General features: G+C 31.8%; 1 protein-coding gene across 1 annotated transcript in view; it reads right to left on the bottom strand.

The window, feature by feature from the left end:
- Positions 1-27,732, bottom strand: part of LOC140431776 (venom carboxylesterase-6-like) — an 83,800-nt gene that overhangs the window by 46,029 nt on the left and 10,039 nt on the right. Inside the window, exons 2-4 of the mRNA XM_072519661.1 lie at positions 22,869-23,012; positions 11,839-11,986; positions 464-658 (exon numbers count right to left, since the gene is read on the bottom strand). Of these exons, the coding sequence (XP_072375762.1) occupies positions 464-658; positions 11,839-11,986; positions 22,869-23,012 (487 nt within the window). The remainder of the gene's footprint in view (positions 1-463; positions 659-11,838; positions 11,987-22,868; positions 23,013-27,732) is intronic.

Raw genomic sequence — 27,732 nt, 5'->3', positions numbered from 1 at the left:
ATTGATCTTATAAGCATTAGCCATGTTTGAGTGAAATTCTGAGAGGTATTGTATCCTCGGATTGATATCAAATTCTGATTATTCTGTGCTAATTGGACTCAATATTCATTATCCCATACTTCTGTGTATATTTGGGATCTATCAAAATCTCTGTATGATTTATGTTTATCCTAACAGTAGTGTTAAAGTTTCTCCCAAATAAAAATTGTTGCATTCACGAGTTACGTTATATATAAATTCAGATCTTTGATCTCTGTTATGTGTTGTTGGGTTTGGTTTTGGAAAGAGTGTATTAGTTGTTTTAAATGTTGTTGTGATGTATTTTTTTTCTATTGTATTTCTATATTATATATTTGGAAATCAGAAAGTTATAGCCATAAAATATTTTGTTATAATTCGAAGGAGATATTTAGAAAAAAAAAAGGTAAAATACTTCTAAATTCTTAAACCCTTAGTAACTTACCTCTACTTAAAGGTGATATCATATGGAAATTAGAGCTAGATCCTCCAGCAGACTCACCAAATAAGGTAACTTGATTTGGATCACCTCCAAATTTCTTGATATTTTTTTGAATCCATCGTAAGGCCAATGATTGATCTCGAAGACCATTATTTCCAGGCACAACTGCATCACCAGTTGCCAAAAATCCTAATGGACCTGAAAATCAATGATTTTTGTGAAAATTTTTACAAAAAGGAAAACTGATGAAGAATGTTTCTTATAAAATATCGAAATTTTATTTCTATCAATATTTTAATTGTTTATTAATATTTACATTTACTTAACATACGTTTAGTAACATATGCTTAAAATACAACTTCTTTCAATCGTAAAAACACATAAAAAAATTTATGATAAATACGTAATTGATTGGAGCAAAAGCCTAGAAAAAACTAATATTTAGTCTTCCTCCGTATCACTCTGAGTTAAACCCCATAGAACTCATCCGGGCAAATATTAAAAATGGTAGTACTGGAGAAAGCACCACCTGCAAATTTTCAGAAGCCATAAATCTATTTTAAATCCAATTTCTTCAATTACACCAGAAATATGAAAGAACTGCAATTTACATGTTCCAGAAAAAGTAGAAAAGAAAATGTGGCTAAAATAAGCTATTGATGTCCATTATCTTAAGCTTCTTTACAATTTATACCATTGACTGCTACATGTCTTTTTAAGGTAACACATTTATATTGACTTGTCTATGGATGTTTGGTTTTTCATATTGTGCTTTTTAGATGAACTGATGATGCTTTCTGATTAGAGAGCGAAACGTCTTCAATAAATAGATGAAGTAGCCAACTTCTTTGTCTTTTTTTCTTCAACTTTTGACCGAAAAACCCACCACTCTTAGAGTGATCCTTATTTATATATATATATATATATATATATATATATATATATATATATATATATATATATATATATATATATATATATATATGTATGTATATATTTTATGGAGTTTCTTGAACCATACTATATTTAAAAATTAGTATTTCTTGTGTTTAGATTCAATAAGTTATATTAAATTTGGAACTAGATTTTATTGTGCCATTAAAATCAACGTTTCGGCAGGTAACCTTGCCTTTGTCAAGATTCTAAAATTTACAAGATTAGCAACAAAAAGTTATTGTAAAATATATTAAAAAACCAAAACGTAAAAGGGAACACTGGCATTAATGAATTGACAGAAGTAAAAATTGATGACTGATATCTCATGGTATACTGTCATTAATGTATAATTGTTATATGGGCGTATCGTTCGTGTTTTCGAAAAAGGTAAAGTGGAGATATGTTATAACTTTAAGAGTCTTTTATGGTGTTATATTTATTATTATTTAAATCAGATTGAAATATATTTTATTTAGGTTCTGTGTATTTTTTGTCATTGATTTAATTGAATTACAAATAATATAATATAAAAAAAAACATTTAACATTTGTATTTTGTTTAATAGTTGATTTTTCTCAAGCAATTTCATCGCATTGTTAACTTGGTCTATGCTGCTTAGGACCTCTTTGAAGATAGGGCTGATACTGAGCTGTTGGCGAATTTTGGTATAAAAAGAACATTCGATAAGTATATGTTTGATTTAAAGAGTCGTATTACATTGCTGGCATTTTGATGTCATTACATAGCGATGTGATAGACAGGTATGTCCTATACGCAACCTCTGTACGATAGCCATATTTTTCCGAGATAAACTAGAATAGATAAATAGGTTCACTGAGACTTTAATTTCGTGAAGTAACTTTATTCCAGTAAATTTGAAGGTGGATAGATTGAGCTTGTCCAAGAATGGTGTCCATGGACACCATCATTAGATATCGCTAGAGATTCATGGGTAAGGCAATCGGCTCTGTCGTTACCAATAACTTTCATTACCCATATTTGTTGTATTTTGGATTATAAAAAGTTTTATACGTCATGAATATCTTGGACGACGGGAAGGTTGGTGGATATATTATCGATAGATTGTAAAGAGGAAAGTGAATCAGTGCATATGGCTATGTATGTATTTGGACATTAATGAGCATATTTGAAAGCACGTGAGAGAGCTCGTAGGTCACCAGTATGGATACTACACTAAAGAGGAATTTTCAAAGAGAGTTCGATTGGCTGTTGTACAGTGGTTACAGAACATTGATATCCATTTTCAGTTTTGACGCGTAAGTCAAATGAGTCTAAAACGTCTAAAAAACTATGTTATGTTTGTTTTTTTTATCAACTCTAGAAAGATAATTCTTAATATATTAACACTGGTATCTTCCTTGTTAAATATGGTAAGAGAATATCATGATGTGGGAGTATGTGTGTCTAATAGGGAGTATTGGATAGTGTTAGAGTTCTGATTTTAGGCTAGTTTATATTTTTTAATAACAGCTGTAGAAGACTAGGAAAAGGATATATAGTTAAGTTACATTTTTATTAATTTTATGATTTAAATATCCTTGGATTTTTCTATATATATATATATATATATATATATATATATATATATATATATATATATATATTTATATATATTGTTTTGATTCTACTTATTTTCTTATTAAGTAAAATTATAATTATATTTACTTTTAATTTTCTTCATAGATCAAAAGCCTTCTTGGGCTAGCTCAAATTAATAAGTAATCTCAGGGTTTTACGTCATTCAAACGACAGAAATACGAAACCAATACTCAGAGGAAGCTCATGGATAAATAAAGTTCAAAAATAAATTATAACCGTATAATAAAAAATATTGTGTTTATACCAAAGAAATAAATAAATGCAAATTTTTAATGATAGAATAAATTGTTTAAACAAATAGTCTCTGAAACGAGTATTTAATTTAATGTACAATATAATAAAATACCGAAAGTTATTTAAAAATAGCAAATTACCCAGTATAGATACAAAATGGATTATTACTGGTTCTAACAAATACTTTTAAAACACATTACGAAATTGTTTATATCAAATTTCACTATAGTCTTTGTAGAAACATTGAGAGAGGGGAATATCGTTAGAAATATAGGTGTACACCTTGGAACAATTGCTATATACGATGGCAGGATACAATTCATTGAGTACTTACAAACTGTTGTCACTGATCACTGAATTTAATCTTTTACTTTTTAAAAAAAATTCACTTTCTACTTTTTAACTTTTCATCATCATAAGTGGCTCGACAATCCGTTGTGGATCTTGGCCTGCTCACAAAAAAGTCGCCACTCCTGTCGATTCCTGGCAACTTCCCTGCATCTTCTAACCCTTAGAATCTGTAGGTCTTCTTCCACATCATCAATCCATCTCATTCGTGGTCGTCCTCTGCTTCTTGTGCCCTCTGGTTTTGAAAATGTTAATCGCTTCGTGTATTCGTGATCTGACATCTGACTTTTTAACTTTTACGGATGCCAAAAAGCTTTTGTTTAACGTAGGCCGACATTTTTAATTTTTTTTAAGTCACCAACTGCTCCTATCTGCTATCTCGAACACACTGATGTTTTTTCCGTTTCCAAAATTTCTCCTCTGATGCAGACCCTTTCTCTCAATGAAGATTCCTTCCTTTTTATTGGTCAACACAAATATCCGATGAAAGTCTTTGAATTTCCCGTCGTAATCATTTTACCTGTTCCTAGGAAATTCTACCCTCCGATTTCTAAATACTTGTTTTGCCTCGATCTTAATCTCTGCTAACAATCTCCACAAAAGCCCCATACATTGTCTACCCAATTTATAGAATATTAATTTATAGAATAATAGAAATTTAAATTGTTTATAACCAAAGAACTTAATACTGGGCAATTCCAATCTGTACATAATTTTTTTCGATAAAACGGACAAATAAGTATTTTACATAATTGAATGTAACAAACAAATATTTGAAAAAATATTACTTTACCGTTTTACAAATTGACAAATTTTATGTACAGGGATTTTCATTAAATTTTGACCCCCACTTATTTTCCTTAATTTCGGGAATACAAAAAAAAATGTTTCAAATAAAAGTTGTATTATTTTATCTGTACCGACCAATAGTGTAGCAACAGACCAAATTTTGTATATAGGGAGTGTCCAATAAAATGCATCTTCAATATTTCAAATGGGACACCCTGTATTTTTTTATAGTTTTGAGTAGCCCTGCATTTCCTGATTACAAATATATAACATAGTGTAGCATTAGTTTTGTTCTATAATGGCGTATAGTACTATACTATACTATACTAAGACAAGAAAAAAATATATTTAGAAAGTTAACAAAATTAATGACTTACAATACTACATTTAAGATTACAATAGATGCTCAAAGTGCCCTCCATTGTTATTATTATAGTGTTAATATTTGTATTTGAATCAAAATACACTTTTTCTTTTAAAAACCCCCATAAAAAGCTATCACATGGTGTTAAGTCGGGACTATTTGGTGGCCATGTAATGATACCCTTATTGCAGATCCACACATAAAATAGATTATTTAAATGTTCTTAAACGGCCACATTATGTCACGGTTTTCCATCTTGTTGCCATATCATACTTTTTGCGTATAATTTTGATTTAATAACTCATCCACTTCTGTAATGACTGTGTCCAAATATGTTTCCCCAGTTAATTTATAATCATAAAACAATGGTCCAACTATTTTGTTTTGAAATATTCCGCACCACACATTTATTGATTTTTTTCCTGACTTTTTTATTTGCTTAATTTTTCTTTTTCTATTATTTTTCTGTTCCCACGAATACCTATTTTTTCTATTAAAAATGCCTGAAGATGAAAAATTTGATTCGTCTGTCCATAAAATGTTATAAAAATAATTAGGATTATTGTTCAAATTTGTAAGCATGTCTTGACAGAACTGTAAACGCTTTCTCTTATGAACATCGGTATGTTCTTCTATATACACATCGGTTTAGAACGTCTTTCGACGTTGTCCGATACCTAAACACCATCTCTTCCTATCTTCGCAGTCGTTTGTTGTTAAATTTCTTTCGCTCATGGACTTGTTTACGCCGTGTTGCCATTCTAATCTGGGTCTTCCTCTTTTCCGTCGACCTATCGGTTGCCATTCTATTACTTTTTTGGGGAGTCTTGATGCTGGCATCCGTTGAACATGCCCATACCACCTTAATTGTTTCTTCTCTATATCTTGAGTTATATTTCCTTCTATTCCCATACGTTGTTTTATTACATCATTTCTGATTCGGTCTCGTCTGGAAATACCTAAAGATCTTCTAATCTTTATGTATGTTCTTCTACCGGTAATATTTTGTACGATAGTTGGCTCTATGAATCGTCGCACGGCTTTTCTCTAATACATTAATAGCATTGTTTAGACTAGTTTCGGAATTTTCTAAAATAAAAATGATATTATGGATTTAATCTATTATTTAAGTATTTAATTTCTACCTTCAAAGTAAAGCAAAGTATTAAGATTTTCATCATCTTTTCCTACGATGGTACGTTTTTTTCCGTTTTTTGCGTTTTTTACGTGTTTTCCGTAAATCAGCCTATATTCTCTTCTTGCCTCTTGCTTGTTTTTATTATTTTTTGCATAAATTGAGAATATATCTACTTTTTCATCTGCAGTATAACCCATTTCGGTATGAGGACTGACAGTTTATAATAAATTAATAATTTTTTCATTTTGAAATGTCAGTTGCATAGCCACCTATGGTTACCCTTTTGTAGTACCATATGCCATTATAGAAAAAAACTACAATGTTATATATTGGTAATCAGGAAATGTAGGGCTACTCAAAACTATAAAAAAATACAGGGTGTCCCATTTGAAATATTGAAGATGCATTTTATTAGGCACTCCCTGTATACAAAATTTGGTCTGTTGCTACATTGTTGGTCGGTACAGATAAAATAATACAACTTTTAATTGAATCTTTGTTTTGTATTCATGAAATTAAAGAAAATAAGTGGGGGTCAAAATATAATGAGAAACCCGGTACACAAATTATTATACAGTTGGATATTTAGATTTCCCTTCTTCTTCTTCTCTGCCTTTATTTATCTACAATAATATATATATATATATATATATATATATATATTATATATATATATATATATATATATATATATATATATATATATATATATATATATAGAAAAGAAATTTAATCTTTGCAGATAAGTTAAATAGTAAACTCTTAAATATTGGGGAAATCTGCAATCTTGCAGATTTCCCCAATATTTAAGAGTTTACTATATATATATATATATATATATATATATATATATATATATATATATATATATATATATATATATATTGTTAAGCTATGTAAAATTGAAAATAATATTGGTTTGCTTTTAATATATTTCAAGGTACAAAATATAATAATTCAAATAATTCAACTAATAAACTATAAAAGATATTTCGAAGAAATGAAAGTCCATTATCCTGGATTACCTGTAGTAAACAAAATTTAAAGATATGCATAAATTATTTTCTTTGTAAAATATATTCGAGTGATGTGAGTGAGCTTAGTGAAATCGTGAACAATGCGAGCGGGTTTTCCAAATAGACTTGTACGTCGATATACAGTGAATAAGACAATAGAATAGAAATATTTAGAAAATATAATTTTCCGTTAGTTCTTAAGAATTAGTAGAAACCGATTAGCATGTTAATAGTTTTTAGGAAATTTATAATTGTAGGTAAAATTGTTGTTTGTTATCTAAATGGTAGATGGGGATAAGTGTGACGAACTTTGATTGAAGGAGATTGAAAAAAGTGGAATAGGTATGTAGGAATGAGAGTTTAGCTAGATTTTTGAGGGAGAAAAGATAATCAGTTGTTTTTCCAAGGGTTCAAGGCGAACAGTCGTTGTTCTCTGGTGGTTCTCCAGAGGTAGTAAGCAGTAGAAGTGAATGTTTGTGAGTTTTCTTGGAGTAAGTCTATCTGACGAAAGCTGATCCAGTAAAATATTGTAAGTTATATTTTTCTACTTATATTCCAAGAGTCACTGTTCAGGCCGGAACGAGAGATTCAGTTTATCGAGAGGAGAAGAGGCTAGCATCATTTGAACGATACGTGCATTTGAAGGAGATCATTAAAGACGATAGGCTCGCAATAATTTGTTTTAAGATTGCTAATTACCTAGGGGACTGCTAAGAATAGATAGTGTAGGCTACGAGGAACAAGGATTTGGACAACTCATCATCAGAGAGATAGTTTTACCATTCGTCAGTTTTTCTTTTTCAGTCTTTCTTGCTTGGCGCACCTCAGACTTTTAATATCACATTAACATATATATATATATATATATATATATATATATATATATATATATATATATATATATTATATATATATATATATGTATATATATATAATATATATATATATATATATATATATATATTAAATATGTATATGTATATATATATGTTATATATATATATATGTATATATATAATATATATATATATATATATATATATATATATATATATATATATATATATATATATATATACTTATCATCCACGAGTGGCATGTTTTTTATAAAAAAATATTTTTATCTGCATACCTGTACACGTGTAGCATCATGAAATTAGTACAAATGGTTTTTTATTAATAAATATTTATATACACTTTATAAATATTAAATATGTATAAAAGTATATTCACAATTACACAAGCAAACACATCTCTATGTAAATATTTAAAAACTAGATTTAGATTTCCTTTTTTTTATTGCGCTTCTAACAATAACCTCTAATTGCCCCTTAAATAACAAGTTATGAAAATTCATTTAAAAATGATAAATAGTATATAAAGGATATTTTCTGATATATTCGTTATGCTATGTCACGAATTAATATTGTTATACTTTTTATAATAAGAAGAGAAATAACAAAACTGAGATGGGTTCAAAATATTTAACATAAAATATATATCATTTTATTGTTGTTCAGTGTTAATTTTAATAACAATTCTTTGTGTATACATGTGAGCTCAATAATTTAATATAAGATTTAAATATTTATGTCTAAGTATCGCCTTATATTTACCATTTCACTGGTCTGGTAAATTTAACGTATCATTAAATTTACGCCGATAATTATAACTGAGATTAATTGTATAATTACTAAGCGAAAAATAAAAAAAAGGTATCGAATTTTTTAAGCCATTGTTTTAACGATAACTTTAAATCTTTTATACAACACTTTCAGAAAGTTAAATGGGTTTTTATGATTTCTTTCTATAAGCAAATTTCGAAACTGTTCTTTTTAAATTGATTTTTTGGCGAATTTTTATATCTCGCGCTGGAAAATATTTTTTTACTAATTGTACAAGAATTGTTTGATAACAAATTTAATTGCGAATAATTTTACATTAATTTATTTTTATCGCAGATATCTACAATATTTCATCATAGAATTTATCAAAACTTTACATAAACAAACATGGGAAAATTATGTTTGTTTTAAAATTTATTATCAAATACGTATATTTGATAATAATGATATGCTTATATGAATAAGAATGAAATAATAATATTTGATAATAATGAAAATATAATATTTTTATTTGTCTGTTCCTGGATTTGGATTTAAACATATAACAGGTGAATAAATGAAAAAGTATGAAAGGAACTATGGTTTATTGTCAAAAGGAGCATTTAAATATTAAAATAGGCTAAATGCATACTATGTCGGGATATTATCAGTTTTTAAACCTTTCCTTCAAAAAAAAAATTTTTGTGCCAAATATGGAACATTATGTATCAATATAATATTAAAGTCAAACTAGTTTTTAGTATACTAGATACTAGATTATTAGATATTATACTAGATTATGGTATATGCAGAATGAAACTGCAAATAAGTTTCTTTCTTTATTAAGACACAACAGTATTGTGCATTTTGTGCACATTATATATACTTTCCCTGTACAGCCTGGAAATTTGCATCTTGACCTAGTGCTCTCATCCCAATAGGGAAAATGATCAAACCCATTACGGATGTCTAGGAGCATTTCTTTAGTGGGTCCCTTTTATTTTACACTCGTAAATCTGCCTAAAGGCTACTACTTGTCGGTCTTCCTACTCTGTTCTGTTTAGTTGGTTTCCCGCTTTGCGTAGAGTATCGGCTATTGCCAGTTTGGTATCCAAAGGGGTAAATCAAATTTCTTCGCTATTCTTGCTTATATAACAGTTTACGGCTGTCATATCAATGAAATGAAAAATTATTCGTAAATAATATTTCTTCGGCCCGATAAGATAAAATCCTAACATGGAATCAAGGAGATTTACACCTCTCATGTAGTTGTTGTAGATAAGCACACGGTTAGGACAAGGTATCATTATATGTGTACTTTCTTGTTTGAAAAATCTTCATTTTTCTCCCTTTAGTTCAGTTCCAGCATATGCTGACATTGTAGTAACGATTTTATTATCAAACCAGGATACTACACTGACATCCATATTGTCTATATTGGCTATTTTCTCTACCATATGACTCTGCCGCGCTTCTTCATTTCTTTCTCAGTTGGCATCACAACATCAAAAACACGGTTTAGTCTTACTTTTCCCAAAGGTAAAATGCCCCCTTTGGTCAGATATATGACAAGAAGTATGCTTGTGAACCAATTGTCAAAAAAACTTGTACTGTTGATGTTTTGGTATCGAATCTGCTAGTTTGACAACTACGTTGCTACTCATACTAGGATTTGGTGCTCCTAGAGGTACAATATTACTTTGGGAACCAGAAAATAAATTAAAGTCAGCTGAATCCCGAAATATCTCTCAGCACAAAGGTTTTAAAGCCCCACTTATATGTTTTTTTGGGTTATACTGCTTTAGCTGGCTTCGCGCTTTTGATGGTATAATCTGTTCGTCTACAGCTAGAAATTCTTCTTTCGGAACCATGAGTAGCCATTCGTTGATTTTGCTCAAAACAGGTGTGATTTTGAATAATTTTTCATGTCAAGGTTGATCATTTTCAATCATATCATCATTGTTATTGAAATTAAAGAAACTTTTTATTTCTTAAAATCTGCTACAGCTCATCACATCGCTAACTGCTCGGTGACCATTATTAGCATTCCAATAGTATCTTGTTGATGAAAGTTGACATATCGACATGTAAGTAGTAATTTCTATAAATTGTTCTATTTCGTATTTTTTTAGAATAAGTGGTTAATCTGGACGTTGTTGCACAGAGTATAAATTTGATTGTTCTGTGATATGCTTTAGAAGACTATCAGGAAGAGAAACTTAAAAAATTGGACCAGAGTTTCTAATCGAGGAAGGTAAATTTTCAGAACCAGTACATTTTGTATCATTTTCTGATCTTCTCAGATTACCTTTCACCCAATTATGAGATTTCTTTCTTTTATATCGCAGTCTTTCAGACAAAGGGGTATCATCATCTAAGGAATCTGAGGATTTGGCAAGAATGACAGTTTCCTTGACATTGCTTGATAAATCTTCACGATCCTCATCGTCAATATCTTGACACAATATCGTCTTATTTGTGTCATCTTCATCGGAGAGATCTGATTCTTCACTATTAGTACTATCTGGTATTCGAACTGCACTGATTGTACCATAAAAGAGTTTCGGGTCCATTTACAAAAACAATCAAAAACAATGAGTCCGTAACTTCATAGTGTACCATATATAGGAAAAACTCGTTTTGGGGTTTTCGAGAGACTTTCAACGTTTATAATTTTGGTAATCACTAATCACCTACGAAGATCTTATATCACAATACAATGAATTTCAATTTTTTCTCGCCGTAAAAACCATTTTTACCATGAAAAATAACCTCAAACTTTGAAAACTGCTTCACGTGGTTTAGAATTTTTTTTTTGGTTTGTGCCATTTATGGCACATAATGCGGTAGAGGATTAAGCTTTTTCCTTATAATGATGATTTATAACGAAATTACTAACATAAAAGTTTTTATATCAATTGGATATATTAAACTGTGCGATATTCTTAAACATGGATGCATGTTATCATTATTTTTGCTGAGTTATAGTTATTATCATGTATCTAAATAAACCATCTTAGTACACAAAGTCGTTCCAGGAAAACACATTAAAAAAACTGACATTAACACTTTAATCATGTTTAAAACGGAGAAAAAATTTTAAAATTGCCATAATAAGTGAGGTATTTAATGTGGGTTTTTTGCGTTTAACGTATGAAACAAGACAATTTATTTGTTTCTTAAGAAATGTATTTCTGATCTAATGGAAACAAAACAGTTTCACTTTTTAGATTGCAATCTATCCCCAATCATAAAGTTAATGGCATACCAAGACGTAACAAGAAAATATGTAGTTTCAAAACTTATTTCTAATAAATAGTGTTACTTACCTAATCTGTAATTTGTTACTACGAGAACAATGTCCCTGTCTAACAAAATATCAGGTCCGTACCAATCCGAATTGCCACCACCGCATAATAGTCCACCACCATGAAACCATATCATTACAGGCAACAGATCATTTTCAAAATTTGATAACTGTAAAAGAAATGTTTATTGTAAATAGTGTAAGTACAAAACAAGTGTGAGACATTACTATAAACTTAAAACTATTTCATTAAGTAAGAAGTTTGGAATACAGTCAGGTGTATTACTGTTTGATGGAGTTAACTGCCAGTTATAAAATTAAGTGAATCCGACAACAACGTGTAATATAATTATATATATGTTACCATGAGAGCAGGCCTATAGTTCTCATTAGTAATCAAATGGAGCCAAAAAAATAACAAACAGGTAAAAGTAACAAATCAATAGATACTACATCAATAAAAATAAAACAAAATTCGTTCTATAAACAATTGAAAAACAATATGAGGAGTGTAGATGACAACAAAATAAGTCACCATAAGGAGAACATCAGAAAAGCAAACTCAAAAATTCATAAATAAACGTCTCCGAATTATATGGTACATTTTCTGGCCAAATAGAATATAATGGAACGAACCCTAAATGTTATTCTATCCAAAAATAAACGAGCAAACAGACCACAAAACAGGATAAGAAGTATAGAAAAAGAGAAACAAACGAAAAGAAGAATATTGAAATTAATTACAGGGCTATCGAGAAACAGGATACAATAGGAGTACTTAGTAGACAAACTATCAAAAGTCTTGAATTCCTGCTATAGCATCGTAAAAAACCGCCTATGCTTTACAAGCAGTAAGAGAGTAAGTAAAAATGATAAAATGATCATAAACATAAAAATCATAAACATTGATAAATATTTAAAAACGTGCGAGTAAGGCCGACTTGTATACCATGACGGGAAAACACTCGATCTCGTATGATGACACACATGATCTTATCTTTTATACCGTATTTTTTCTTATTAGTTGCTACTTTATCGTTTCATCGAATCATCATTCAGCATTTCCACTGTTGGACGTAAGCCTCTCTTCAATACTTCTATGTCTGTCTATTCTGTACACTTTACACTCAGTTTTTTAGTATGCGTTGTAAATTGTCGTTGTATCTCATTGGGCTACGGCCCTATTTTTAAAGGCATTTCTCCGGATCTTCATTAGATAATTATTTAAGATTAATTATTATCGTCCTTTCTTGCAACAATTCCCAATGCCCAATTCTATTTTCTTCTTTTTGTGTAGACTTACCTCTATCTGTTTTTGAATGTGCCTCCAGGAAGGAAGACTGGGGAGAATTGAGACAAAGGAGGAATGAGACACTATATTTATTTCCTAAAATTTGGGTAAAAGTGCCATCTATTGGTTACTGGCTCATAACTTGAGTCAAGTCTCTTACTACTTTGACAACGTAACGGTGACAATAATTAACAGAACGTTGTTGTTAATACATGTGCAAAAGTTACGCCGAAAGTAAATCTTAATCTTGTGATATCGTTGTAGTTTGTAGCAAGGTTAAGTGAAAATTCGAGTGGATTCTTCAGATATTGTAACCTCAGGTACGTTTTAAATTATTTGTTTATCTGACAAATTAGAATTTAAAAAAAAATTTTAGGTTATATTATTTGATGAAATGCTATATAGAAAGACATGAGACAGTTGCTTTAGGGAGACATGCGACAGTTGCTTTAGGGAGACATGAGACGTCTCAGGGAGACATAAATAGAGTTTTATAAAATAATATGACTTAACATTATGGTTAACTTAATTTACTGGATTACTAGTATTTTTAAATGATTAATGCCTATTTGCACCAGTTTCACTTAAAATTTAACTCATAGTTTTAGATGTCATTTGATGATTAAAGTGTTGGTCGTTAATTTTTAACGAAAACTGCTGCAAATGGGCATAAAACTGCTAAACTGATTGAAAAATAATTTAACAGTATTTTTTCAGATATAATATGCCTCGTCTTTGAATTAAAATTCAAAATAAGTAGTTCCTCCTCCTGAAGTTATGAAAACCGCAGTGGAGCAAGTCCTTGGGGGAGCAAAATTACGCGCAACTGCAAGGAAATATGATATCGATAAGCAAACGCTTAACAGATATATGCAAAAAAGACAGTTACATGCCCGACAACATTACTTATTCACCTGATTTTAAAACTGCGTTAGTCTTTACCTGTAAAGAAGAGGCTCTTTCATCGGATTCTCTAGTCCGTGCTTCGTAAATGCACCATGGTTTAACAATCCCATATGCACGTCAACTTGCATTTTAATTTGCGAAGGCCAACCATAAAAATATCCTAAAGCATGAGATATTAAATCCATTGCTGGCTATAATTGGTATCGCGGTTTTAGACATCGCCACCCTGAGTTATCGCTGAGGACTCCATAGTGAACCAGTTTGTCACGATGTACGAGTTTCAACCGCACAAGTGTTTTCACTTTTTTTAATAATTTAGAATTGGTCATTGACCTCATCAGATCTGGAACATGCATGAGACAGGACTTACAATGGTCCATAAACCACCCAAAGTTCTGACAGCAAGGGGTGTTAAACAAGTTGGAAACGTTACGTCTGCTGAACGAAGCACATTAGTAACTGCCTGTTGTGGTATTAGTGCTGGAGGGAGATTCATTCTACCATTTTTATCTTTCTAAGAGTAAATTTTAAGAACTATACAGGATATAGGTCTATATCAGTTAAGTGGTAGTTTTCCAAGTGTTGCTGTTGGTCATTCCACTAAATGGATGTCTTCCAAAAACTTTGTTGTTTTCCTGGACCACTGTTTAATGGAAAACAAAGTATTGCTGCTAATGGATAACCATGAGACCCATATTTCCGTTGAGTCCCTAAAGAAAGCAAAAGAAAATGATATTGTGATGCCTACGTTTCCACCACACTGCAGCCATAAAATGCAGCCCTTTGACGTATCCGTTTACTCCCTCTTTAAAAATTATTATAATTCTGAGTGTGCGTCATGGATCGTTTCAAATCCAGGTCAAATTTTGACCATTTACAACATTGCGGCTATAGCTAGTCAAGCGTTCGAATTAGCTTTCACCGAAGAATATTGTATCCGGTTTTTTGGCGACTGGCATTTATCCTTTTAATCATACTGTGTTTTCTAAAATTAATTTTATGTCAAGCGCAGTGACCGTTTGACCACTGGAAACATCAAGTACAATTCTAGAAGATGCATCATCTTTACCAAAAACTGGCGTGCAAGAGGAAATTTCGAACCCTGTGAACATTCTACAGTGTAAACACTCAAAACTTCAAAAGATCACGTACAAGAGAACAATGTCAACACTAAACAAAATTTTTTTAGTCCAGAAATTTTGCGACCGCTTCCGAAGGCAGGTCGTCCACGAAAGCGTATTACAAAGCGAAAACGGGGTTCTACAAGGATTCTTACCGACACGCCAGAAAAAGACGCTATAGAGGCTGAAGCAAATGCTCAAAAGATAAAAAGGGTTGTTCCATTGAAGCATGAAAATCTTTTTTCAAACAAACAGAAATCTTCACAAAAACTTGCAAGTCCACCAGAATCTTCTTCGAGTGATGAAGAAGAACGAAACGAGTTAGGCGGAAGCAGCGAAGATATTTCAGATGTAAAAAGCTACGAACGAGAAATGCTTTAAAGTAAAGTTCTTAAGGATGTCAAGATCCTCCAAATGGGACACTTCGTTTTAATTAAATTTGACACAAAGACTTCAACTGTGAATTATGTGGGTCTGGTACGAACAAAGGCAGATAATGAATATGAAATTAAATTTTTACGTCGTCACGAAGCCACCTGAAAAGTTATTTATCCACCAATGGAAGATATTTCTTCGGATCGAGAACAAGATATTATTTTTAAATTACCGTATCCAAACAATGTAGGTGAAACAGAAAGAGTTAAATCTACACTGACATTTTACTTGGACTTCCGTTATTATCGAAATGTTTGTTAATTTTTGCATTTTTTTAATTACTAATATACAGTTTCCGTTGTTGATTAATAATTAATAAATATTTTGCGTTATAAACTTTCTTTATGTTTTATTTTTTCAATAATTAATAACATTTCCCAAAAGCTTACAATGTATCAATGTTCCCTATAACCCGTCTCAACGCTCCCTATGTAACACTTTAGACCATTTCATTTAAATACATCTAAACATTTTAAGTAATATTTTGGAAGCATAAAAAAGTATGGCAAGATTAGCTAAATGACACACAATTCACTTCCACTATATATTATCTTTAAATAGCAAATTGAAAAATTTATAAAAAATAAAATGCATTTTTTGTCTCAAGTCTCCTTAGTCTTTCCTAAGTTGTTGTTCCATTATTTTTGCGGTCTTCCCCCTGATCGTCTTCCAATTGGAGAACCGTCTCTCGCTGTATTTATTACTCTATTTGTTGTCATTCTTCTTATATGATCGTTTCATTCCAATCTTATATTTCTTACCCAGTTTCCATCGTATATTTGTCCTTTGCGCTGTCTAATAGTGTCTTATCGTCGATTTTTTAAAGGATTTTCATCTCTGCTATTTCTAGCATTCTTTTTGTCTTGTCTGTGTCAGGTCGTATTTCTACCGCATCTGCAATTATTGGTCTGATGCCTGTTTTGTATATTCTGTCTTTAATTTTTTTTCCGATATTTTTATTTTTCCATATTGTTTTATTTAGGTAATCTGCGGCTCCGTTTGCTCTATTCACTTGATGTTTCACTTCTATTTCGAGCTTTTTGTAGCTAAATATTTAACCTCCATCACTTGTTCTATTATCTAGCTCTTCAACTCTAATTTACATCTTTGTAGATTTGTCGTTATATTACATTTTCTGTTAAAACTTCTACAGGCTATGGTGGAATTTCAAATGCCGCTTAATCTTGTTCAACTAGCGGAACTTACACTCACAGGCGTAGAGAGTGTAGTCAGAATCCAAAACGACTTTTCCAGACCCTACCATTGTAAAAATGGACTGAGACAGGGAGATGGACTGTCGTGTCTCTTATTTAACCTTGCACTAGAAAAAGTAATTCGAGAGTGCCATATTAATACGAATGGCACCATCTTTAATAAATCTGTACAAGTGGTCGGATATGCAGATGACATAGACATTATTGCTAGGTCCACAGAATCTCTGATCGAAGCATTTCGATCACTAAGGGCGTCTGCACTTAGAATGGGATTAAAAATAAACGCACAAAGACAACAATGTCAGCGAAGAAATTAAAAGAAGAATAGTGCTTGCCAAAAAGTGCTATTATGGCTTGAGGAAACATATGGCCCCAAAACTACCCAGAAAAATTAAAGTTATTATATATAAAACACTAATAAGGCCAGTGTTAACATACGGGTCTGAAACGTGGTCACTTACACAGAACGACCAAGAATTGCTTAAACGTTTCGAGAGAAAAATTTTAAGAAAAATATATGGTGGAATCCAAGAACAGGATTTGTGGCGTATGGGCTACAACTTTGAGTTATATAGAAGTTTTGGGGAACCTGACGTTGTAAAATATATTAAATTAGCACGCCTTCGATGGGTAGGACATATAATTAGGCAAGATGAAGATGCAACGATCAGAAAAATTTTTGACCGAAGAGGACCAGTGGAAAGACGAGCCAGAGGAAGACCAAAACTTAGGTATCAAGATAACATAGACGATGATCTAAAATCCATCGGAGTTAAAACATGGAGAAGAGTTGCCAGAGACAGGGGCGAATGGAAGATTGTTCTGAAGAAGGCTTTGGCTCATAACGAGCTGTAATGCCACTAATGATGATGATGATGATGATGATTACATTTTCTGGCGGTTATATTAAATTGGTGCAGCATACGTTGTAAATCATATTCACTTTGAGAGAGTAGTATTGCGTCGTCTGCATAGCAGATTATATTAGGTGGTTTTTCTCTCATTTCCAATCCTAGCCTATAAGTTACTACTTTTTTTATTATTTCATCTATGAATAAATTGAACAATACAGGACTCAGGGAGTTTCCCTGTTTTATCATATTGTCAGCTTCAATTGGGTTAGTTAGTTCTTCTTCTACTTTTACTTTTATTGTGTTGTTCTGGTAGATATTTTTGTTTGATTATTTCTAGAGGTATCTCTCTTGTTTACAATAAGTGGATATTCTCCTTTAATTTAAACCTGTGAAATGCCTTCTTAAGGTCCACGAAACATAAACATGCCGGTTTGTTGTATTTTAATGATTTGTCTTGCACTTGTCTCATTACAAATATAGCGTCGGTGCATGATCTTTCCGACCTAAATCCTCGTTGTTCTTTGGATAGTATTATAATTTCATTCAGTTTATTTGTTATCACTTTGATTGGCGATTTTAGTATGGTATTTAATAAATTATTTCTGCTATACTCCGGGTCCAATTTGTCCACCTTTTCGGGGAGAAATTCTAGTTTAGGGTTGTTATTTTTCCAAAAGCAACTTGTACTCCGGTTCTGTACACTGTGTTTGGAATCTGATCTCCTAGAGATTAGTCCTTTTTTGGCGGGATTCTTAGCACCTTTTTTTGGCGGGGTTGGAATTTTTGTACCGTAACTGAGAATAAGTGGGACACATTGATTGATAGTTGCCGTTTAAGACACATTAAAAATTTGGTTACATTGTGTCTCGCAGATTATCAAAGTAGATATTAGTCCTAATTTCCGATAAAGTTTACATGTTTGATCTCTACCAATATCTATTTTATGGCTTAGATCTGTATACGAAGCAGTGCCCCTTCTATCTAAGTTCTAGCAATGTATATACTTCCACTTAGAACCAAGTTTGCAATTAATTGTGTTTTAAGAAATTAATGTTTAGGCCTGCTTATCGCACGGTCTAGTGTCACCACATCCCAAAAGGTATTAGGACTGAGGAGGAGAAGGATGAAGAACAAACATGTTTTTTGGGTATATCTAGTAGTCAGTATAGAAATAAATAAATGAGAGATTCTGCTATTAATAAAATAGAACAAAAAATGTAAATAGATGATTTTGGTCCTCAAGATATGAAGAACAAAATAAAAAATCTGAGCACGATATATTACCAGGAACGCGCTGTGATTGCAAAACATAAAAAGTCTAGTGCTGGAACAGGTGATCTGTTCTTGTTCAAGTTCAGGTCTTTTACTTAAATAGTGTAAATGCCTTACTTGAATGCCCTTCAAACTTGAATACTTGATAAAAGTTACTTGTACAAGTAACTTGAACAGCTACTTGACTCATGTAAACTAGGCTTAATGGCGGGGTGTTTTCTGATCCTTGAATAATGATAAAGGGTATTGTGGCGTTTGCTATATCCTCTTGGTGATTTACATCCAATTATTAATAGAAAGTTTCCACTATCTCCAGGATCTCTTCCCTATTTTTGTCCTAATAATACTAATCATTAATGTTGATATTTTACATCTAGTAGGCGTTCCCCGGTGACTACGTTTTTTTGTTAATTTTAAATGTAATTATTTTCCAAGGTCGTTTGTATAATATACCTTTTGGTTTTAGAAAGTTTTGAAAATCAGTTGGTTCAGTTATGCGTGATGCTTTTAATACAATTTTCGTGGCTATTCTTATTTTTTACTATTTATTTATTAGCTATGCAACTATAATTTGTTTTCTATTGAAGGTTACCTCCAGGAGAGTTAGCTTTTTATTAAATATGTTGCATATAGTTAACATATATTAAAAGTGCATACATTACGAGTAACTATGTTGATCAGCAAGCTGTGCAATATATTAATGATATTACAGAAAATATTGAAAGCTCTTAGTGTTTTCTTCGATAGTATCATAAAATTACTATTCTTTATGTCCAGTATTCGATATATATTTATCTTTGAATCTTGGCTAATGGTGTGTCTAAGTTACGTAGTTTTGCAATCGTGAGAATGTTGTAAGTGCATTTTATACAGTTAACTTGTTTCAAGATTGTTTTGCAGTTTATTGATTGATGGTTTCTATTTATTATGAAATTCCAATAGATTTATCTCGTCAATCAAAGATATATAATTTATGAGATATTGGATAATAGATTTACTGAATATAGAAGTTTTGTCTTGAAGTTTAGTTTTTTCAGTAATTTAAAGCATTTTACTAATTATTTTCTTATATATTACTTCTACAGCATACTTATTCTTATTACACCTTGCACATTGACATCTAAATTTATTTTTCGTTATTTTATTTTGTTTTAATTTTCACAATCTTCCATTCTAACTCCATTTTCCATTTTAACCTGACAATATTTTGTAGTAAAACGTTAAAAACCTCCTTGTTGCTTCCTGTCCTTTTTACTTTACAAAAAAGGAAGAAGAGTCTGACAGATGATAGTTGTGGTTGTTGTAACATGTAGTTTAAATGTATGTTTAAAGTATGTAATAATCCTAAATAATCTAGAAAAATAAACTGACAGTAAGAGAGGATGTGGTTTTATTTAATATTTAAATTGATAATAGAAGGAAATAAAAGGTTATGGCTCAGTTCACGGACGAAAAATAATAATAAGGTATCAATAAGTGGATATAGGCTATATGTACATGTACAGTATGACACAAGGAAAAATGTATAATATTGAGGCCCTAACAGGAGAGAATTACTTATCATGTAAGTTTCGGATGGAAATAATATTGACAGAAAATGAAGTATTAGAACGTGTAAAAAGCAAAATAGACATAACAGGTTTAAGCGAAAATGAGATGTAAAAATTCCAGAAATACAACAATAAAGCAAAATCAACAATTATTTAATGTGTTTCGGATGCACAGTTAGAGATATTGCGGGACAAAGAACAGGACTAACATACGTGGAAAAGTTTAGAAGGAAAATATGAGAAAAAAAGTTGACAGAAACAACTGTTCCTAAACAAAAGTTGCTGTCCATGAAATTGAAAGAGGATATAAAAGAAATTTACAACGGATATTTAATTATGCCTATAAAAGCAGAAGAAGGAGAACATGATGACGAAGTCTAAAAAAAACTAGAGTAGCATATTTATATAAATTAAAAAAACACAACTCAATATTCGATGGCTTATCACGTAAACTATTTAAATATTTTGGGGAAACAATAATTGAAAGCATAGAGCTGCTTTTCAGCAACTTTTATACAACAAGCGTGTATCAGACCAGTAAAGGATGAGCATTATAATATCAATACATAAAAAATGAAATAGTAGAAATAAGACAAATAGCAGTAAGATTAATTAAAAATAACTAATCAATGAAGACAAAAATACTTTTGGCGACACCTTACAATAAAGCAAATATGCCTATACGTCCTTTGAAGATTTCGCCATTGCATTTAAATGCATTTAAAGGCTTTAGTAAAAAGCGTGTTTTTGGTTGATAGGTTAATTATAATGATGGTAAAGCGCCGTATAATAGTGGAATTATAACAGCAAGAATTATAACACCAACAAGAAAAAGTCAAATCGGACTCGGAAAATTACAGAGGAAATAATTTATTAAACACAACACTAAAATTAACAACCGAGGTCCACGAAACTATGTTTCGTGGACTTTAAGAAGGAATTTGACTCAGTTAAATTAAAGGACCTTATCCACTTAATGTAAGCAACATAGATATCTCTAGGAATAACCAGAACGATCAAAAATATCTACTAAAACAACACAATAAAAGTAAAAGAACTAGACTAACAAAAAAGAACTAACTAACCCTATTGAAGCTGGCAATAGAATAAGACATGGAGATTCCCTAAGTTCTCTATTGTTCAACCTTACTATGCATGAAATAATAGAAAAAATAAGATTTAAAACAGGATATCAACTGGGAGAAAAACAAGTCAAGTGATACTATTTTATCAAGTGAAGATGATTTACAACGTATGATGCACCAATTTAATATAACCACCAGAAAATTAAACATAATAATTTCCGCAAAAAAAGACAAAATGCATTACTAAGATGTAAATTGGAGCTGGAAGATCAGATAATAGAACAAGTGATGAAGTTTAAATATCTATGTATCAAATTATCTAGCTATTGAAAGCTCGAAACAAAAGTGGAAGATTTAAAGAATAGAGCAAACGGAGCCGCAGTTTAACTGAATAAAACAATATGGAGAAATAAAAATATCGGGAAAGAAATAAAGGGCAGAATTTACAAAACAGTCATCAGACCAATAATAACGTACGCGGCAGAAACACGACCCAGAGAGGACAAAAAGAATGTTAGAAACAGCAGGAACGAAACCACTTAGAAAAATTGATCGTAAAACATTATGGAACAGAGTTCGAAGTACAGATATACGACGTAGATGCAAGGTGAAAAACATCATACAATGGGTAAGAAATTGAAGAGTAGAATGGAACGATCATATAAGCCTTACTTGAGGAACATTGCAAAACAGACAGAGTCATATCTAGATAAAAAGAAAAAGAAGAAGAAAAACTTGAAAGATGATTTGTTCCCTACCGGGAATGTTGGTTGTTGGTTGTAGTTTTATTAGTTATACCAGGATTAATTGACTAAATATCCATTTTCTATTAATACGTCAGTTATTTACTCTATCGCTAAAGAGGACTTCGCTAATTATTGTATTCTTCTTAATGTCTCCTATCCAAATTTTAGCATAGGCAACTCCTCTTCATTTAGCTTGTGTGTGGACGTATATGTTGTATCATGTATTTATATATTGTATATTATTAAGCGTACACAGATCCAGGGGACCTACACTTCAATTGGGGATCCAATTGAAACGACTAAATGTAGAGGAGCTGTACTAGTGAGATTACGATTTTGCTGTTCCTCATTGCCTTCGAAGCGGCGACCTGGACGACACTTTTTGATTTTGTAATGTAAACGAACCCAGATCATCCAGTACCAAAGGCAGTACCTCTGAGCTACCTAGGTTAATATTACCTAAAATTATAGTCGTAAAACTCTATAGTCAGGACATTGCCCTAAATCGAAAAATGCTTTGTTTTCTTAACATTAATTTTTAGTTCATAACATAAACGTTTAAGTTATTCAATCATTACCTTTGGCGTATAAACATTCAAGTACAGGCAGTCTTCTTCTCCTGATATTTTGGGAGATCTTCTATATACATCTCTTTGAGGACATTCGGCATGGACACCAGTGGCGTTCAGTTGTCCCTCCCATGGATCATTTGGAACGGGGGGCTACAAAACAAAATAAAGTATTTAAAAAAATTAAATATAATTACTCTTTTAATGGGAATTAGCCACAATTAAAGGTTAAAATAAGTATATTGACGTTTCAATCTTCGGAAATCGTTCTCAGAGGACGATTTTTCTATATACATATATAGAATAATATATCTATAATGATATAACTTGATCGTGTGCGAATAACTCATCAGTTAGCTGTCAATAGCTGTTGGCTTTGGTACTATAGAGTTTTTTTCTATATAATAATACTAATACTATGACTAATAAGTCAATACTTATTAGTTATTTGTGAATGAAAATGTTCATTAAAAAAATACGTTTGTAGACAGTTTTTCACGAATATCTAACTCAAAAAGTAATTATTTTATAAAAAAAATTATTCGTAGCAAAAACGTAGCTTAAAAAACAAAAAAAAAAATGGTGTATTTAAGAAGTCTGTAGACCCAGTAAAAGCAGAGTTGTAGCTCATGAAAAGTTGGTTCTTATTTTTCGAATTCTAAGTCAACTATTTTAACGAGAACTAACCAGAAAATAAAGCGCTTTTCGCGGAAAACTCTCAAAACTAAGCTACTTAAGCATTTAAACTACGCAAGTTACGCTTAAAATAAAAATAGACCCTCTTTTTTTATATAAAAACATTCTGAAAATCACCCCCTAATTACCACCCCAAATGCAATTAACCGTTATCGCTTCACAATTTATTTTATTCATGTATTGCTTGTATGATGTACAACCCTTTTAAAAATAGGGTTTAAAAAAATTAATTTATATATCTTATTACCCTTAAAAAACCTACAAAATGTTTTTTAAACACTATAGCTTAAACATTAATTTATAGCTTAAGAACTAACCCATTTATGTATAAAACCAATCAAATATTTTAGGAGATATCAGAGCGCGTATACTGTATCATAATGCTAATTGACATTCATTTACTTCATTAAAAGATTATTTAAATTAATTACCCGCTTTAATTTACAATTATACGATTTTCACCTCTAAAGAATAAAAAGCAACCAACAACGGCACAAGTCTAAAAGTTAAGTAAGGGGTAAGTAAAACCAAAATCCAAATTTGTATGCAATTCGATGGTGACACGGAAAATTACACGGTATCGCCGTATTTTACGTTCGTTTACTGGCCTTTATACATTATTAATAGGCTTCTAGTCAAAAAGAGCCCGCAAATATTTTTAATTCAATTCATAGCAATTAATTTTTGAACATAAATTTTATTTCGTTCATTTATTTTTTAACTAAAATACGCTGCTCGTTGATGACGTATATGCATGTTTTTTTTTTTATATTAAATGAAGGCTAATTTTTTTCTTAATATGTTGATATACGATTTCCTGAGCCAAAAATGATCGCAAATTAGGGTTGCCGGCTGTTAAAAACTCGAGGTATTAAAGATAAAGTAAAATAAAGTTACAGCAAAACGACATTGGTTTGACAAGTGAAAATATGTTTATTATTATCACTATCCATTGACATATGCTTTAAAACCTCATACAATTTACACTTCAAACCAGTGGCGTGGTGCGCTATTATTTTGATTTTTCTGATTTTGTAATCATCTAGTGAATTCTTTCTCAAAATAATGCATGGATGACACCATGACACCCAGTTTGGATTCAAGGGAGGATTAGGAACAAGAGATTCTCTGTTCGCTTTTAACGTTCCCGCGCAAGGACGACTAGATATGAACCAGGATCTCTATGTCTGCTTTATAGATTATCAAAAAGCTTTTGATAGAGTACGACATCAGAAACTCGTAAAACTGTTAAAAAAAAAAGAATGTGGATAGTCGAGATATACGGGTTATTGTCAATATATACTGGAATCAAAAAGCAAAGGTTAGAATGGAAAATATCGATGCAGAAACTATAGACATCAAAAAAGGTCATGAATGTGTTGCTTGTGTGAGTCCATTTCAAAAGGTAAAAGAAATAATAAATTAGACTTACAATCAATTTAATTTAACTATCCAGACGACCGGTTTCGCTTTCTACAATATGCAAAACATCTTCAGGTCTCGATATCAGCATCTTTGTATCGAGACCTGAAGATGCTTTGCATATTGTAGAAAGCGATACCGGTCGTCTGGATAGTTAATTTAAATTGATTGTGAGTAAGTCTAATTTATTTTTACTTTATCAAAAAAGGTGTTAGACAGGGTTGCATAATGCCCTCATTGTTATTCAATCTGTACAGAGAAGCTATTTTTAAGGAAGCAATATCAGAGAATATTGGAAGAACTTGAGGCATTAAAAAAGGGAAATCAAACAAGAAAATTCTATAAAAATCTAAATAAAGCAAGAAAAGAATTTAAACCAAGGATCGGACTATGTAAGGATAAGGAGGGGCATATACTCAATACAAAAGAAGAAGTATTGAAAAGGTAGGTGGAACGCTACAAAAAACTGCTTACTATCGAAGTAGAAGATCCAAATCAACTACCCCCAGGAGCAAACAACAATACACCATTGGAGCCTCCATCAATTCAGGAAGTACGGGATGCAATAAAACACCTAAAAAATAATAAATCTCCAGGAAGTGATGGTATACCCGCGGAACTTATTAAATGTGGAGGTGCTACTCTGTTTAATCATATATATAAAATCATACTGAGAGCCTGGAATGAGGAACAAATCCCAGAAGAGTGGTGTATTGGGCTCGTTTGCCCGCTACACAAAAGGGGCGATAAATTAGAATGTAGAAACTATAGGGGAATAACCCTCCTTAATACAGCATACAAAATATTTTCGAGTATTTTATATGGTCGCCTGAGTGAATATTCAGAGGAGCTTCTTGGCGAATATCAAAGTGGTTTTAGGCCTGGTCGATCAACAACAGACCAGATCTTTGTGCTAGGGCAAATACTGGAAAAAACCAATGAATTCAATATCGACACATACCATCTTTTCGTAGATTTTAAATCGGCCTATGATAGTGTCCTAAGAAATATATTGTATGAAGCCATGGATAAATTCCACATCCCCGATAAACTGATAAGATTGTTTAAGGCTACAATGCTTAAAGTTGTTTGCAAAGTCGAAATACAGGGCGAACAATCACAGGCATTTGAAACGCATGTTGGGCTGCGACAGGGAGATGCGCTGGCGTGTCTCCTTTTCAACATAGCTTTGGAAAAGGCCGTCAAGGATGCCCAAATAGACAGCAGAGGAAACATTTTTAATAAATCATCCCAAATTTTGGCATATGCAGATGATGTTGATCTAGTTGCCCGCACAACACGCAAGCTAGAAGAAATGTTATACCACCTTGTCAAACGCCGCAAAAAATATGGGCCTGCAAGTAAATGAAAATAAAACTAAGATAATGGCATCAACACCCAACAATAGAGCCAGAAACATCGGCCACCAATTTACGGTTGATAATTCTACCTTTGAAGTGGTGGACAAATTGACATACTTAGGCTCCTTGATCACCATGGAGAACGTCATGACGGAAGAAATCAAGCGAAGAATAATCCTAGCAAACAAATGCTATTTTGGACTGAGTAGACATATGAGAAGCAGAAACTTAAGCCAAAAAACAAAAATAACCATATACAAAACCCTTATACAACCAGTGTTGACATATGGGTCGGAGACATGGACCATTTCCAAGGCAGATGAAAATCTCCTGCTTATATTTGAACGAAGGATCCTGAGAAGAATATTTGGTGGCATCTGTGAAAATGGTGTTTGGAGAAGGAGGTACAACTACGAGATATATCACAGATATAAACATATATTTGGTGGTAAAGACGTAGTATCCTTTATAAAAATAGGAAGACTAAGATGGGCAGGACATCTGGCAAGATCACAGCAGAACAACCCTCCTAGAAGAATCCTTATGTCACAACCTGTGGGAAGTAGAAATAGGGGTAGACCAAAACTCAGATGGAGGGATGGTGTAGATGAGGATGGTAGACAAACAGGCGAAGCAAACTGGCAACAGTTGGCAATGGATAGAACTGACTGCCGTAATAGACTTGGGAAGGTCGAGGCTCTTTTATAGGGCTGTAGCACCAATGATGATGATAATGATATCAGAGGAACAACAGGGTATATCAATAAACGGAATAATCTTGAACAATATAAGATTCGCAGACGACACCGCTGTTTTTGCAAACAGTCTAGAAGCACCACAACGGTTAGTAAATAGATTACATCAAGTCAGTAAAAAATATGGGCTACAAATAAATGTTAAGAAAACCAAGTGCATTATTTCTAAGCAACATACAGTAGGAAGGCTAGATATCGAGGGAAAACAAGTAGAAAGAGTGAATAACTACAAATATCTGGGAACCTGGGTAAATGAAAACAATGACCAAGGTAGAGTAATAAGGACACGCATTGCAATTACAACACAAGCATTTATGAAAATGAAAACAATGTTTGTTAATAAAGACCTTCCTCTGGAGTTGAGGATAAGAGCCTTAAGATACTATATGTTCTCGACTTTGTTGTATGGAATGGAGGGCTGGACACTAAAAGTGGATAATATAAAGAAGTTGGAATCATTTGAGATGTGGTGCTATAGAAGGATTTTGAAACTACCATGGACCCAAGGAGTTAGCAATGCAGAAGTGTTAAGAAGGCTACAAAAGGATTGCGAGGTCATAAAGCACATCAAAACAAGAAAGCTGAAATATTTCGGCCACATTGCCAGAGGTAAGAAATATGAGATACTAAGACTAATAA

This window comes from Diabrotica undecimpunctata, chromosome 1 (genome assembly GCF_040954645.1).
Source record: "Diabrotica undecimpunctata isolate CICGRU chromosome 1, icDiaUnde3, whole genome shotgun sequence".
Taxonomy (NCBI): Eukaryota; Metazoa; Arthropoda; class Insecta; order Coleoptera; family Chrysomelidae; genus Diabrotica; species Diabrotica undecimpunctata.
The sequence above is the reverse complement of the archived record's forward strand: the minus strand, read 5'-3'. Positions and strand labels throughout refer to the sequence as shown.